Source organism: Nicotiana tabacum, chromosome 22, assembly GCF_000715075.1.
Source record: "Nicotiana tabacum cultivar K326 chromosome 22, ASM71507v2, whole genome shotgun sequence".
Taxonomy (NCBI): domain Eukaryota; kingdom Viridiplantae; phylum Streptophyta; class Magnoliopsida; order Solanales; family Solanaceae; genus Nicotiana; species Nicotiana tabacum.
In genome coordinates, this window is record NC_134101.1 from 222,543,875 (window position 1) to 222,560,454 (window position 16,580).

Consider the following 16,580-nt stretch of genomic DNA (forward strand, 5'->3'; position numbering starts at 1 on the left):
AGGAATAAACCAGCGTCCTAACATGCTTTTGATATATACTATTTAACAAATAATACTGAAGTAACAGAACAGGAATTACTATACCATCAATCCTTCTAACTAAACATACATGGGCAGTTTTCTCACTAAACTACTAAAAAAGGCATGTCTAGTTATACATAAACAAACACCTACATGATTCTAATGAAAGAGGTATTCTAATGTGTAAATAAATAAGTAGACAATTACAATGAATTTAAACTTCAACTCTTCATTTTTTTGTATTCATGCTTCAGGTTTCAGCCTACAAGAACCAGTGTATCAATTTGTGTACCTGGTATTTGGAAAGCAAAGAGAAGAAGAGGAAGATCAGTGCAAAAAAACAGCAGTAGAATACACAACAACACAGCAGTACAGCAACAACCAGTAAACCAGTAGCCAACAATAGCAGAAATCCAAAATGAAACACAGACAGATGCAAGGAAATAGTAGTTTCTGATTTGTCAAACACTCAAGAAAAGCAGCCTGAAACTCTTAATGTAAAAGTTCAGCCTTAACGCTATATCTCTCTCTGGACTCTTTTCTCAAAAATCCAGCCTTAACACTTAAACTATTTTCTGAACCTTTTAGAATTCAACTTTTCTTCCAGTTTCGTATTCATGTTTTTTCTCTCCTCTTTAGTTCTGAAATTTCTCCTAATTTTCAGCTCTTTCTTTTTTTTTTCCTGAATTGTCCCCTCTTCCCTTTTTATACAACCTTCCCCCCTTCCAAACTTAGTGTCCGACCCCTTTTCCTTATTCAAATCAGAATTTTCCCACTAAAAATCTGATTTTTCACTTTAAATTCCATTAAGGAAGTTTTTCCTTAATTTCAGCCCCCATTCCCTTTTGTTCCCCATTACCATATTAATCTAAATACATTAATATCCTACTAACATTAAAATATTATCTTAACTATTTCATTCCTAAATCAACCCTGAAACCCCTTAATATTACTACCCCTAATACAATTATTCAACTGTATTAAAACTTTTAATTTTGAAATCTGTTCAAGCTAACAAAAATTTAAAAACTAATTCTGATTAACAGTTATAGCCAATTCTTCTAACAACTGAATGACTAAGGTTGAGTTCCCCTTGAATCCCATGGACTGAATTTAAATCACAACACAGAACTCAGCAGAATCATTTAAACTGAAATTGAAAATTGAATCAGAATGCACATGAATGCAGGTTCATTGTCAGCCTACTGACAATGCCCTGAAGCTAAGTGTTCACAGATCAAGCATACACAACAAACATTTGACGAGCTTATTGGTTTACAAACAAGAACGAATTAATCGACGAGAACTAATTAACCGATTATCTACAACAATTGATAACAATCAATCTGAAAACAGATAATCAGGCAATTTCAATCAGCATTGACAAGAACAGAGGTTTATAATAAAATGACTAATCGACGAAACTTATTTGAATTGATTATGCAGCCTATAATTATACACAACAAAGAACAGAAACAAATTCGACCAAATAAAAAGGTCTGATGGAGAAGGAAAGAATAATCGACAAAACTAAAAAATTAATATAACAATACTAAACACATAAACAGACACCTAAAACATCAGAAAAATAGAAATAAAAGAAAAAAGGAAAAATACCTTAGATAGAACAAAGAATAGACAGACTTGAATCGACTCGAATTTGAACTTCTTTTGAGGTCAAACGGACCTTAATCGAGTGTTCTCAACTGAGAACACTTCGACTAATGTCAGTTAAACACCCAAAACCTCTTAAAATTCGGACAGAAACCAATTTTGGTTTTCTAGGGTTCTGTTTGTTTTGATTTGGGGTTCGAGTGTTTCTAGCCAGATTCGAACCAAACCAACAGTGGTTTGGTCATGAGAGAGGTCAAGGGGTGCCAGGGTGTGAGTTCAAGGTAGATTGGGGTAGATCCAGGTTTTGCTCGAATCTTCGATTGAAGATTCAAGAAGCTGGAGTCTGATTAGAGCAAAACGGTTAATAGATCCATAATGAGGGTGGTCAGGGGTGCCTTGGTGTGAGTTTGGGACTGGTTGGGGTGGGTTTCAAGTTTGCTCGAATCTTCGATTGAAGATTCGAGAAGCTGGAGTCTGATTCGAGCAAAACGGTTAAGTGATTTGTGGAGAGGGTGGTTAGGAGGTTCAGGGGTGTTATTTTGGTGGTCACCGGCATTGTTGTCGCCGGCTTTCAAGTGAAGGGGTTTCAGGGAGGCTAGGGTTTGGGAGGGTTGCTTGGGTCCGTCTCTGAAAGAGACGATGAACGGATATGGCTTAGGGGGGTGTGAAGAGAAGGGTTAGGTTTATATACGGAAGGGATGGTCTAATCCTGGCCGTTGGATCAGGGACGATCAATGGCCTAGATTAGTTCATTTAAGGGAGACGGTGTCATTTTGGGGTAGTGCTGGGGGGTCGGGCTTAACCGGGTAATGGGTCAGGGGTCAGGTTTGGTCACAGCTTTGGGACTGTTTGATCATTTGAGATCAATGGTCTAGATTGAGGCGCCTGAAACAGCGTTGTTTGATAGAGGCTGGAGACGAGTTGGATTGGACCTGGACATGGGGTGTGATTTTGGGCCTGAAATGATCCAGAATTGGCTCAGTCCGGTTTTCTTATATTTTTTTTAACTCTTTTCCTTTTCCTTCTTTAATTTCTAATTTAAACACAATTCCTAATTAAATTTTAAAATCAAAAATAAAACTACACAAATATTAATTAACACTTACAACAATTAACACACAAATTAAAACCTTAAAATAAAATCACACAATGACAAAAAATAGAATAAAACGCATATTTTTGTGATTTTCTTTTTAGAGTCAAATGATGGTTTAATTAATTCCTAAATGCATAATTAAATCATAAATATGCATACAGTATATTTTTTTAACTTTCATTTAACTACAACAAAGTAAACATTTACGGACAAAAACACAAATAATTATCCAAAAATGTCACGCAAATCCTAAAAATTGTACGCCAAGAGAATTTAGTTTTATTTTTGATTTCTTTTGGAGTAGTTTTCGTGAAGCAAAAATCACGTGCTCACATTGTATATTTAGAAATCTTGCCTATAGGTCATTTCATTACGCATACAGAAATCATGCCTATAAGTATGTCATCGGCATATAGATACCATGCCTATAAGTTTATTCACACTTGCATATACACATTAGGCAAACATTCTATAAGTTTAAAATAACAAAAGGCACTATAGATACCATGCCTGTAGGACTCCTGCATTTTTTTTACAAACGTTTTTAATTAATCACGCTTAGAAATCATGCCTATAGGAATAACTAACTGAACCTGAATCGTCTATTTCTTTTACAAGTCTAGAACCAGTAAAAAAGTCGTTTTAAAACCTGCAGAACATTTGCTTGTTTCTGAAATCAGTAATCTTTCTTCAAAATTAGTATGCCTCTTGCAACGCTAGGTATCATGATTACAGGCCTCATCTAGGCAAACCCGTAGGTTATTAATCAATTACACCAGTCTTAATAATTACAACCAGCAGGCAGGTCTAATTCAGACTTCTTATCTGAAAATATGTGATAAATCAGTCACCCTTCCTACATTAAGTTTATTTAAAGACCTAACCAGTACTTGTAAGTCATGCTAATTGATTTGGCTACTTTTAATGAGGAGGCTTATCTGAGCCCTAACTGCTAATTGTTTACCCTTCTTATATGCTACTTGTTGTTGTTTGTCGCTTAGATTTTTTGCCCCTTTTGAAAACTCTGAAAATCCCCAAATCCCTTTCCTTTAGGATTAGTAGTCTCAATGCCTCTGAGACTGATAGGATTGGGACGGGTAATAGCATGCAATAAGCAACAATACCATTCTGCGCTTTAATACCTAACGGGTGGAAAGGGTAGATATGGAGATGATGACCGATGTGCTAATATTACGTGCGACCCCTCTTTTGAGGAGTGATTGTTGGGTATTGCTTTGAAGTGATCCATATTAATCACAAACCTAGGACCCCTTTTCTTTATTTGCTTCCTTTAGAATTGTTTAAACTTTTCAAATCCTTGCTCTCTTTCTACTTGCCTTCAAAAGTTTTCAACCTAATTGCAATATTTTATGTGAGTCCTTATTTGAGCCTCGATTGTTTACTTGTAAAGTCGCAATTGTAGCATGGCCGGGAACCACACTTGTGAATCTTGAGGGGTGCCTAACACCTTCCCCTCGAGATGATTTATATCCCTTACCCTAATCTCTGGTCTATTCATCTCAAACCTTTCTTAAAGTGTCCTAATGCACTATAATCATTAGGTGGCGACTCTTCAACTTCTAAACCCAATTCTCGAAAGGGAATAGAGTTGTCCTCCCAATGTCGTATACCCAATTTCGACTCGCAAAAAAAGGGGGCATCGACACCACTTTGTCCATATCACGGAAACATTTTCAGGTTTGGGTATCAGTTTCCATACTTGATTTTTGTCGAATTGATCTAACTCATCATTCATCGCTTGCATCCAACTTGAGTCTTTAAGAGCTTCCTCTATTTTCTTTAGCTCAATCTGAGAGATCAATGCTATGTTTTCTTTCTTCTTGATAGCTCTCCTAGTTTTCATTCCTTCATTTGGATCTCCTATGATGAATATTTGAGGATATTCAGATTCACTTCTCCATTCGTTTGGGCGAACTGTATGAGCAGTCGACTCCTTCAGTGGTTCTGGTGGATTGTTGTTGGTTTCATTAGTTGACTCTATCACTACGCCAGATCCATCAGTCGGTTTTTGTGATTTGCTTGTCTCCTGATTTTCTTGAATTTGATCTTCATCACTTGCAATAATACCTTTCTCGATCGAGGAGTTATTTTCATCAAATATAATATGCACAGATTCTTCCACACATATTGTGCATTTGTTGTATACTCTAAAGGATCTACTATTTAATGAGTAACCCAGAAAAATACCTCCATCGCTTCTTGGATCAAATTTTCCAAGATTTTCCTTACTATTATTGTGAATGAAACACTTACTTCCAAAGGGATGAAAGTAACTAATATTAGGACGTTTACCTTTCTGCAGTTCATAAGGGGTTTTCTTCAGAATTGGCCTTATGAGATATCGGTTGAGAATGCGACATGATGTACTTGCTCCTTCTGCCTAGAAATGGTTTGGTAGAGAATGATCTAGTAGCATCATTCTTTCCATATCTTGTTGTGTTCTATTTTTCCGTTCCACAATACCATTCTGTTGGGGTGATCTTAGGGCAGAGAAATTATGAGTATATCCTTGATCATTACAGAAGTCTTCGAATACTCTACTTTTAAATTCTCCTCCATGATCACTTTGTATTGTTGTAATTAGATACCCTTTTTCTCTTTCAACCTTCTTATTGAAAACCTCAAAGTTTCTTAACGCTTCATCCTTATGAGATAAGAAAATCACCCAAGTAAAATGCGAATAATCATCAACAATAACAAAAACATATCTTTTTCCTCCTATGCTAGTAGTTCTAGTAGGCCCAAATAAATCCATATGAAGCAATTGCAAGTGTTTAGAAGTGGATACAATATCCTTGTTTTTGAAAGAGTTTCTAGTTTGTTTTCCAAATTGACAAGCATCACATATATGATTTCTAGAGAAATTCAATTTTGGTAAATCAATAACTAACTCATGCTTGGAAAGTTTTTCAATCAGATGCATGCTTGCATGACCAAGTTTCCTATACCATAACCAGGGATCATCAGATATGGAAGTTAAACAGAATGACCATCAATATTTTGATAACCATCAAGAATGTAAACATTTCCATACCTTTTACCTCGAAGGATTGTTTTACCTGTATCATCTTCAATAGCACAACCTGTTTTCTTAAACTTTATCTTATATCCTGAGTCGCATAGCTGACTTATGCTCAAAAGGTTATAGTTAAGCCCATCAACTAGATAAACCTCAGTGATATCACATTTGTTATTGAAGGGAATCGTTCCGGTACCAATTATTTTTTCTTTTGATTCATCGCCAAACTTAATGCTTCCTCCGTCTATTTTTGTAACTTATTTGAACAGTTTTTTATCACCTGTCATGTGGCTGGAACACGCAATATCTATGTATTATTTTCCTTTGTGATTTCTTCGGTGGTGTTCCTGCAAAACATAGTGATCACTTTTGGGTTTCCAAATCTATCCTGAAATATTAGACTTACGAAAACGATAATAAGAATATTTGTGTCCACTTTTATTGCGGTAGTGACACGTAATTGCTGACCCATTTTTAGGTCTTTCAATTGTGTTATTACTGTGGACTCAGTTCTAGATGGTCCTTTTCCAGTTGACTTGTAATTCACCTGGTTTGACCTGATAGAACTGTGATTAGTGGATTTGCGCATGCCATTGAGTTGCATTTGCAATTCCTCAAACTCTTCTTGAAGTACTTATTTTTCAATTTCACATACTTGATGTTTGAGTTTCCAATCTTTTACTTCTTTGTTGAGTCTCTTTAGTTCATCCATAATTTTTTGATACTCTTTCAAAGTGAGATCAAGAATATCCTACAATTCATTACATCTTTCACAATTATAAGACCTTACCTTGCTTGTTTCACCTCGAGCCATGAAGCAGTTTTTTATTGTTATCTTTGCATTCATCGTCTGAAATATCCTCGTCTATCCAGCATCCTGAAAGTTTGTTCATATCATTTTCCAGAATTGTCATGAAGCAATTTGCTACTTCTTCGTGTTCTGAATTGTCTTCATCACTCCAACTTCCAAATGATTTGTTTTTGTTGAAACCTCTGGAGATTTTTCTTTTTAGATATGGACAATCGACTTGAATATGTCCAAATCTTCCACACTCATTGCATTTTCCATCATTTTTATCTTGTTCGTTGTATTGTCTGGGTCGCTTAGGTGGAATCCTTCCTCTTCTCGTATTCCTGAATCTTCTCATTAAGCCATCCATGTTTCTTGACATCATAGCAATTTCTTCTTGAAGAGCTTCAGGATCATCATTGATATCATTCTCAGCTATCTCAATTGTGGCCTTGAATGCAACTTTTTCTGCTTTTCCTGTTGGTTTGTTTTCTTGAGATGTGTCTTTTCGAAGGCTATGAGTTCTCCACGAAGTTCATCATAAGATAAGTTATTCTGATCCTGCGATTCAAGGGTGACTACTTTAGTTTGCCAAGTGGTTGGTAAATTTCTAAGAATCTTTCTAACTTGATCGCCACTTGAGTATAGTTTGCCGAAAACTTTTAGGTCGCTAATGATTTTACTGAATCTGGCAAAGATTTCCTCAATGTATTCTCCTTCTTTCATCTGGAAGAGTTCATAATCATAAACCAACATGTTGATATGTGTTTCCTTCACTTTGCTGGTTTCTTCGTATGTAACTTCAAGCTTATCCCACATTTCTTTGGCTGTATCACAGCTGGAGATTTTTTCATATTCTTCACCACTTATAACATTGTAGAGAAAATTTCTTGCCTTGTTGTTGACTTGCACAACCGCCATTTGCTTATTTGTATATGAGTCTATATCTTCAGGATCAGTAAGAGGTTGAGCAGCAGCCAACAAAGGATAGTTTTCCTTTTTGATGACTCTCCACACTTTAACATCGTATGACTTTGCATATATTTCCATACGTGCTATCCAGTGGGAGAAATGTTGTCCATTGAAGTATGGTGTCCTTACTTGGGAAGTACCTTCTTGAAAAAGTGCTCCTATGATAACTTGATTTGTCATGATCTTTTCTCACAAGCTGTTAAGCAAAACGAAAAGTGTGAGCCTTGCTCTGATACCAATTGAAAGTACAAGAAGGGGTGAATTTTTTATTTTTAAACTTAATAGCTAGCAGTTGACTAGTTTTACGATTAGTCGACTGGATATAAGAACTTGATACTAGTAAAGACAGAATTTAAGAGGCAGAACTTAAATGCAGGAATTAAAGACATCTGAGTTTTTATACTAGTTTGGATTCAATGTGAATCCTAGTCCAGTCCCTTGGGTTGCTAGAGAGTTCTTTTTCAGTGAATGAGTTTCTTCGAGAGTACAGAGAATGGTGTGATCTACACTGATCGCTTAGTTCCTATTTCACTAGTTTCTTTTGATATAATGTCTCACTAGTGTTGTTATCTCTTTCTTCTCTAACTTGTTACACAACATATCTAGTAGAGCTACAATATTTGTTTGTTGTAGAATAAAGAGAGGATATTTGGGTTGATAAAAGTATATGGTTCTAGGGTACAAATACAAGTTTAAATACTTTGAGAGAGGCTTGGTTTCTGGAGAGATTTGTCAACCCAAGAGATTTGATCCTTGGAGAGAAATTGATTCTTTTCAAGAATAAGGTCATACAACAACGACTGTAATTACGAGATCCTTGATTGTTATTCCATATATGCTTCCCAAGATCTTGCACCTTCCGGATTTGGATACGCTCGACTTGTTTGATTCCTTAAGTTTAGGCTTGATTGATTCCGTTTTGGCTTTGATTGATTTCTCTAATCCCGGATTGCTTTTCTTGATTCTTTCCATCTCGTAGTTGTCCATTGATTTTGTGATCTTTGCTAATCTCGGATTGCTTTCCTTAAGTTCCCTGATTGATTGCTTCCATCTCATAGTTACTCCTTGATTCCTTGATCTTCTCTAATTGATTCCTTCAATCTTTGCATTGTTGTCCATGAGTTCCTGCACGGATGTATTATTTGCATCATTAAATCAGATCTAACAAACAGATCCATAGTGTGAGAACCATATTCCACCTTCTCCACTGTATTCCTATCAAACTCACAAAATTATCAGAAACATCATAATAAGGGCTCGAAGAAAGATAAAAAGAATCAGAAAAATCATCCCAATGACCACCTTGACCACCATACATATTATAAATATTTCACTCATAAGATTGAGATGGTGCACCGAACTCAATGCCGGGAATATGATAATTTTTCCACCAGTAGGGTCCTCCACAATATGAACAAAGATCATCAAAGTAAGAATAACCATCATTCAAATAGCTTTTATTCCAAGATGCCATATAAAAAAACTTATAATACTAACTAAATAAGAAAATTAAAAACTTGAATAGAAATCAATTAAAAGCTTAACTTAGATAAACAATCAATAACTAAGTCCCCCAAACTACACAAAAAACTTGTTGGTTCCCCAAGTACAAGAAAGTATACGTGGCTGTCAAGTGATAAAGTGACTCAAAAGTCGGATGTCGAACCCACAGAGACTTAGATTAATCATTAATTAAGCTAACTAAAATCAATTTACTGTCCAAGAAAATAAAAAATATTATTTTCTACTAAATTACTTTTGCAGAAATTAAACAAGTAATTAGCTAAACTAACACGAAGCAAGAGAATGTGATGGGATTTTAATCAGAGGAGATGAATATTCCAGGGTTACAACCATTTTATCAATCCTATTAAGTTCGTAACTATACCTGTTAATCCGAATTATCTATGATTGCTAGTTGACCGGATCGATTGTATAAATAAGTAGTATGTTCCCACATTACTATCTGTCTATCCATAATATACCAACCCTATATTCTTATGGTCTTGAATCTATCATGAACGAAGAAAATATGGCATTCAACGAAGCAAGACTGTTAGATATATTCCTATCCTAGCCGCAAAATCATTCCCCGAGCCACGGGTTCAGAAACAACTCTCTTTAATTGCAATCTAATCTAAACACGGTTTTCCCAAGCATAGCATAGATAGTAAGGTGAATTGGTAGCTTCAAACATTCACGAGCTAAAACTAGAATTAAAGAAACAACCACAAGATGATAATCTGAATTAAAGAAGATGTAATTAACAAATGTTAATAGTCATGTCAACCGCAACCCTAGAAACTAGCGTGTTTAGCCAGTCATGTTCGTAGTAATAATTTTTCAAGTATTTTGCATAAACAAATTACAAAGAAAAAATGAAGGAATGAAGAACTCGATGATTTTTTCCTCTAAAAGTTATTCCACGTGATATGCTGACCTCCAAATAATGTCCTCCTCCCTCCCCTCAAAAATAGGTTTAGAACCCCTTTTATACATGTTGGGGACGTGTAGGATTGAAATCACTAAGTCCCAAACGAATTAGGACGAAATCTGCCCTTGGGTGTCACGCTTTGTGCCTGCCGCGAAGCTGGATAGTGAATATTTTAGCCTGTTCACTACTAGAATTCCGGAAAAAAACGACCAAACTTTAGCGACAAAAGTTGGTCTGTCAAGAAAAGCGACCAAAGTTGGTCGCTAAATTGGCGAAAATAATAAAATAATTATTTGATATACATTAGCGACCAAGGTTGGTCGCTACTTGGTCGCTAATTTTGTCAAAATATTGACCGGACTGGTCAGACTTGCTTAGTCAAAGGTATACTGAGATTAGCGACCAACGTTGGTCGCTACAGGGGGACCCACTTATATAATTATAATAATTATAATATTATTTTAAAAAAATTATAAAATATAAATAAATATAACTTAAATTAGCGACCAAAGTTGGTCGCTAATTAAGGGGTAAGCAGATAGCGACCAACTTTGGTCGCTAAAATGGGACCCAATTATAAAATTTTAATAATTATATTTTTATTTAAATTTTTTTATAAAATATAAAAAAATATAATTCAAATTTAGCGACCAAAGTTGGTCGCTTACGAAAATAGAGACCAACTTTGGTCGCTAATCTGGGACCGAGTTCTAACGTTTAACAATTATATTATTATTTTAAATATTATATAAAATATAAATAAATTTGATTTAAATTTAGCGACCAACTTTGGTCGCTAATTTAAATTTATGTATATTTAGCGACCAAAGTTGGTCTCTTTTCAGGTCAACAATGGTCAAAATTAAAAATCACTTTTGTATTTACTATCTAAATAATATAAATGTAACCCGCTAACACTTTTGTAATACAAAGGATGAATAGACTAAAATATACTCTAACATGCTATATATGCAGTTAAGCAGTACTACAAAGCATGCGTGTGTGTCTATATATATATATAAGAACATGAAACGCTTGGAACACAGGGGCAGGTTCTTTTAGGTATTGATACACTTGTAATTTGATTCATCGACTTATAACCTATATATATATATATATATATTCGATATAATATTAGCTAATGCACTAATACTTAGTGCATAGTATAGTATAGTATAGTATAGTATAGTATAGTATAGTATAGTATAGTATAGTATAGTATATATACTAAGTGTATTATATATCAAGGTATATTTGATATATATAGTATAATATAGTATATAGTATATAAGCTATATATATATATATATATATATATATATATACATATATTAATTGATACAAGTCGAGACGTTTTAATTTATTATATATATATATAAGCTATATTCGATATAATATTAACTAATGCACTAATACTTAGTGCATAGTATAGTATAGTATAGTATAGTATAGTATAGTATAGTATAGTATAGTATAGACTTATATCAATTAATATATATATATATAAGCTATATTCGATATAATATTAGGTATGTATATATAAGAACATGAAGCGCTCGGAACAGAAGGACTGGTTCTTTTAGGTATTGATACACTTGTAAATTGATTCATCGACTTATAACCTACTCATATGCATGTATATATATTAACAATAAATGAAAACGTCTCGACTTATATCAATTAATATATGTATATATATATATATATATATATATATATATATATATATATGCATGTATATATATATATATATATATATATATATATATATATATAAGAACATGAAGCACTCGGAACACAGGGATGAGTTCTTTTAGGTATTGATACACTTGTAAATTGATTCATCACTTGTACATTGATTCATCGATTTATAACCTACTCATATGCATGTATATATATTAACAATAAATTAAAACGTCTCGACTTATATCAATTATTATATATATATATAGCTTAAATTGAATTAAAATCCTAAATTTATACTACATATGTACATAATTTTAAATTGAATTAAAAGTAATTTAATTTTTTTTAGAAATAGCGACCAACTTTGGTCGCTATTTTGGTCAAAAAGTCAAAACTTATTTTGCTACCAAAATAGCGACCAAAGTTGGTCGCTATTTTTAATTCCAGTGTCAAAATCGGGTTTCCCCTCCCATTCTTTCAAAAAAATTCCCCAAAATCTCTCTTACGACCACCGACGGTAGCAGCTCCACCGCCAGCGACCTCCATTCCCAAGGTAGGTTTCTTTCTCCTTTCTTTGTTTTTTTCCAAAATACAGTGATTTTGTTTAATTTACCCATGTTAGGGTTCAAAGTTATATATTATTTGTTCAACCATGTTAGGGTTCAAAGTTAATTTCTCCATATTAGGGTTTAATTTCTCCATGTTAGGGTTCAAAGTTAGCTCAACCATATTAGGGTTCAAAGTTATATATTATTTGCATTTTTTAGGGTTCTTATTAATACATTTAGTCCAAAATATTTAGTTTTACCTACTAATTTAGGGAAGAAATTATTTGAAGAGAAGAAACCCTAAGAGTTGCACATTTAGGATTATGTATTGGAATTTTAGTTTATAAATTAAAATTATAGGATATGACTTAAACTTTTGTGGATATGAGTTGAACCTTTAGGATATGATTTGAACCTTTAAGATATGGATTGAAATTTTTGGTTTATGTATTGGAAGTTTAGTTTATAAATTAAAATTTTAGGATATGAATTGAACCTTGTGGATATGAATTGAATCTTTAGGATGTGAGTTGGACTTTTAGTTTATGTATTGAAATTTTAGTTTATAAATTGAAATTTTAGGATATGACTTGAACTTTTGTGGATATGAGTTGAACCTTTAGGATATGAATTGAACATTTATGATATGAATTGGACTTTTAGTTTATGTATTGGAATTTTAGTTTATAAATTGAAATTTTAGGATATGACTTGAACTTTTGTGGATATGAGTTGAACCTTTAGGATATGAATTGAACCTTTAAGATATGAATTGAAATTTTTGGCTTATGTATTGGAAGTTTAGTTTATAAATTAAAATTTTAGGATATGAATTGAACCTTGTGGATATGAATTGAACCTTTAGGATATGAGTTGGACTTTTAGTTTATGTATTGAAATTTTAGTTTATAAATTGAAATTTTAGGATATGACTTGAACTTTTGTGGATATGAGTTGAACCTTTAGGATATGAATTGAACATTTAGGATATGAATTGGACTTTTAGTTTATGTATTGGAATTTTAGTTTATAAATTGAAATTTTAGGATATGACTTGAAATTTTGTGGATATGAGTTGAACCTTTAGGATATGAATTGAACCTTTAGGATATTAGTTTATGTATTGGAATTTTAGTTTATAAATTGAAATTTTAGGATATGACTTGAACTTTTATGGATATGAGTTGAACCTTTAGGATATGAATTGAACCTTTAGGATATGAATTGGACTTTTAGTTTATGTATTGGAATTTTTGTTTATAAATTGAAATTTTAGGATATGACTTGAACTTTTGTGGATATGAGTTGAACCTTTAGGATATGAATTGGACTTTTAGTTTATGTATTGGAATTTTAGTTTATAAATTGAAATTTTAGGATATGACTTGAACTTTTGTGAATATGAGTTGAACCTTTAGGATATGAAATTGAACCTTTAGGATATTAGTTTATGTATTGGAATTTTAGTTTATAAAATGAAATTTTAGGATATGACTTGAACTCTTGTGGATATGCGTTGAACCTTTAGGATATGAATTGAACCTTTAGGATATGAATTGAAAGTTTTGGTTTATGTATTGGAATTTTAGTTTATAAATTGAAATTTTAGGATATGACTTGAACTTTTGTGGATATGAGTTGAACCTTTAGGATATGAATTGAAATTTTTGTGTATGAATTGAACTTTTAGGATATGAATTGAAATTTTTGTGTATAAATTGAACTTTTAAGATATGAATTGAGCTAGGATATGAATTGAACTTTTGTGGATATGAATTGAAATTTAGGATTGCGGGAGGATTTTGTAGAAGGGGTTGATGACTTTATTAGACATGTAATGCAACTTCCACAAAAAATAACTTAGACACAGTACATGGCATAGTGTGCCTTTAATTGTTGTTCTCATTAGCGACAATGATGATGAGAAGGCAATGGCATGTGTTTCAAACAGTGATGGTGTAGGTAGGAATTTAACATTTCCTAAATTGATAAAAGAAAAGGTTATTGAGGAATTCTCTACTTCATTTTCCAAGAGGAAGTAGAGAATTCCTCTATAACCTCTTCTTTTATCTGCTTAGGAAATGTTAAATTCTTACCTACACCATCACTGTTTGAAACACATGCTATTGCCTTCTCATCATCATTGTCGCTAATGAGAATAACAATTGATCAAAGACACACCCTGTCGGGTACTGTATCCAAGTTACTCTCTGTATCTAAGTTCATCCCGAGTAATAGTACCACGAGGATAATCACCAAAGCCACCAGACAACTTTATGATGCCAATGAAGTAAGATGAGTTATTCAATGAGACTCGTATTGTAAAGAAGAAGGAAGAGACTGATCCAGAAAGATGGGTCGAGGGTCGAGCCTCGACTATACATGTAAGTTTTTTACTTTTCATTAAGTATTTTGATTTACTTTTATATAAATTTTGAAATACTAATTCAATATAATTTTTCTTATAGGTTCGCTTCACAGCTGATGTGGGGGAATTCATACGCAGTCAGCTACCTAATGAGTCGGGCGAGGCAATCCAACTTTCGGATGAGGATGCTGAAAGAACACTCCTTGAGTACTTTATATACTTTGAACTAGACAATAGAACCAGTTTTCGAATGGGCTTGTAATAAGCGTTAACTTAGTTTTGTTAGCTTAATGTGTTAGTTCTATTGAACTTTATACTTTGTTGCTTTTTATTATTGTTGTTGTTGTTGTTGTTTATTGTTGTTGTTGTTGTTGTTGTTGGCATAAAATGCATGTTCAGGATTTTTGGTAAGCTGACAGATGGTATAGCTACCAAAACATGCATTTTCTGGCAAAAACATACCAAGAAAAGCGACCAACTTTGGTCGCTAATTGGTCGCTTTTCCCTTAAAAAATAATTTCTGGGCAATAGCGACCAACCTTGGTCGCTATTTAACCCAGATTTCTCAAAAGCGACCAACTTTGGTCGCTATTCTATTTTAAAAAAAATAATTTCTGGAAATATAGTGTGACGACCCGACCCGTCGTCTCATGAGTTACTACCCCGTTCTTCCCATTTTCTGCTTTCTTATGTTTCATTACCGGTATGGGGTGCGTTAGAATTGATTTGGAATGATTTTGATAAGAAATGAGACACTTAGTCTCTTTTAAGAAGGCTTAAGTTGGAAAAGTCAACCGGATGTTGACTTGTGAGTTAGAGGGCTCGGAATTGAATTCTGATGATTCGGTTAGCTCCGGGTGATGATTCAAGTCATAGGAGCGCAATCGAAAGTAATTTTGGAGGTCTGGTGAAGAAGTTAGCCTATTTTGGTGAAGTTAGTATTTTGGCGATTTCCGGTTGATAGGTGAAATTTTGATCCGGGAGTCGGAATGGAATTCCGAGAGTTGCTGTAGCTTTGTTATTTCATTTTGGACTTGTGTGCAAAATTTGAAGTCAGTCAGACGTGATTTGATAGGTTTCAGCATCGGAAATAGAAGTTGGAAGTTCTAAAGTTCATAAAGCTTGGATAGGAGGTTGATTCATGATTTTAGCGTTGTTCGATGTGATATGAGGCCTCTAGAAAGTACGTAATGTATTTTGGGACTGGTTGGTGTTATTGGTCGGGGTCCCGGGGGCCTCGGGTGTGTTTCGGATGCCCAACGGGTCATTTTTGGAAGATTTTTGCTGTTTTGAGCATAAATGTAATGATCTAAAGGTTCATTTTTAGTTCTAGAGATCCAAATTTGATTTTGAGACTTTCAAAATTTAAATCATGAATTATAGGGCTGATCTGGAAATTTTGGTTTAATTTCATCAATTCGCGTTTGGGTTTTTGACGCGAAATATGAGTTAATTGTTTAACGAGCTAAATGGGTATTGAACTAGGCAAACGAGCTCCGAATTGAGTTTCGATTTAAGGAATAGGTTTGTATTATTATTCGTGACTCATAGGAACAAGAATCGTTTAATTCCAAGTTCGTATGAGGGAGTTATAACATTTTTAGTGAAATAAACAACTGCTGCAATTTTTCTGGGCAAAAGCTGGTATTTCCGCTTCTGCAATGAACAGTACCCGCAAAAGCGGATGAACAGTGATTTTTAGCTTCTGCGATGAACAGTGTCGCAGAAGCGTTTCGAGCTGTCCGCTATTTTTCTCATTTTTGGAGCTATGGAACTCGGATTGAAGCGATTTTCGAAGCGATTTTCACGATATAAAATGGGGTAAGTGTTAGTAACTCAATTTTAGTTGTATAACTTGAATCCATTACGAGTTTTGACGTTTAATCTGAGAATTTTGTTGAAAAGGGTAGAAAACCCTCTTGGATAGAAATGGTGATTTGAGGGGTCAAATGTACTCCGATTTTTATGAATTTGGTATGGATAGACTCGTGGAAAGCTAAGGATCATATTG

General features: G+C 33.8%; 1 protein-coding gene across 1 annotated transcript; it reads right to left on the bottom strand.

The window, feature by feature from the left end:
* Positions 1-1,050: 1,050 nt before the first annotated feature.
* LOC142176293 (uncharacterized) lies at positions 1,051-7,713 on the bottom strand. Its single transcript, XM_075243423.1, has 5 exons — positions 7,154-7,713; positions 6,576-7,076; positions 5,289-5,694; positions 4,452-5,132; positions 1,051-1,128 (listed from the first exon to the last, which is right to left on the bottom strand). Exons 1-5 carry the CDS (start codon positions 7,711-7,713, stop codon positions 1,051-1,053), a joined length of 2,226 nt encoding a protein of 741 aa, XP_075099524.1.
* Positions 7,714-16,580: the final 8,867 nt, after the last annotated feature.

Bases quoted from the DNA above. Each gene is read 5' to 3' on its own strand.
- LOC142176293 (XM_075243423.1), bottom strand. From the start codon at position 7,713: ATGACAAATCAAGTTATCATAGGAGCACTTTTTCAAGAAGGTACTTCC. The intron at 5,133-5,288 runs GTATTCGAAGAC...AACCATTTCTAG, and splicing joins GAGGAGAATTTAAAAGTAGA to GCAGAAGGAGCAAGTACATC. The intron at 1,129-4,451 runs GTATGGAAACTG...ATTTAAATTCAG, and splicing joins ATCAATTCGACAAAAATCAA to TCCATGGGATTCAAGGGGAA.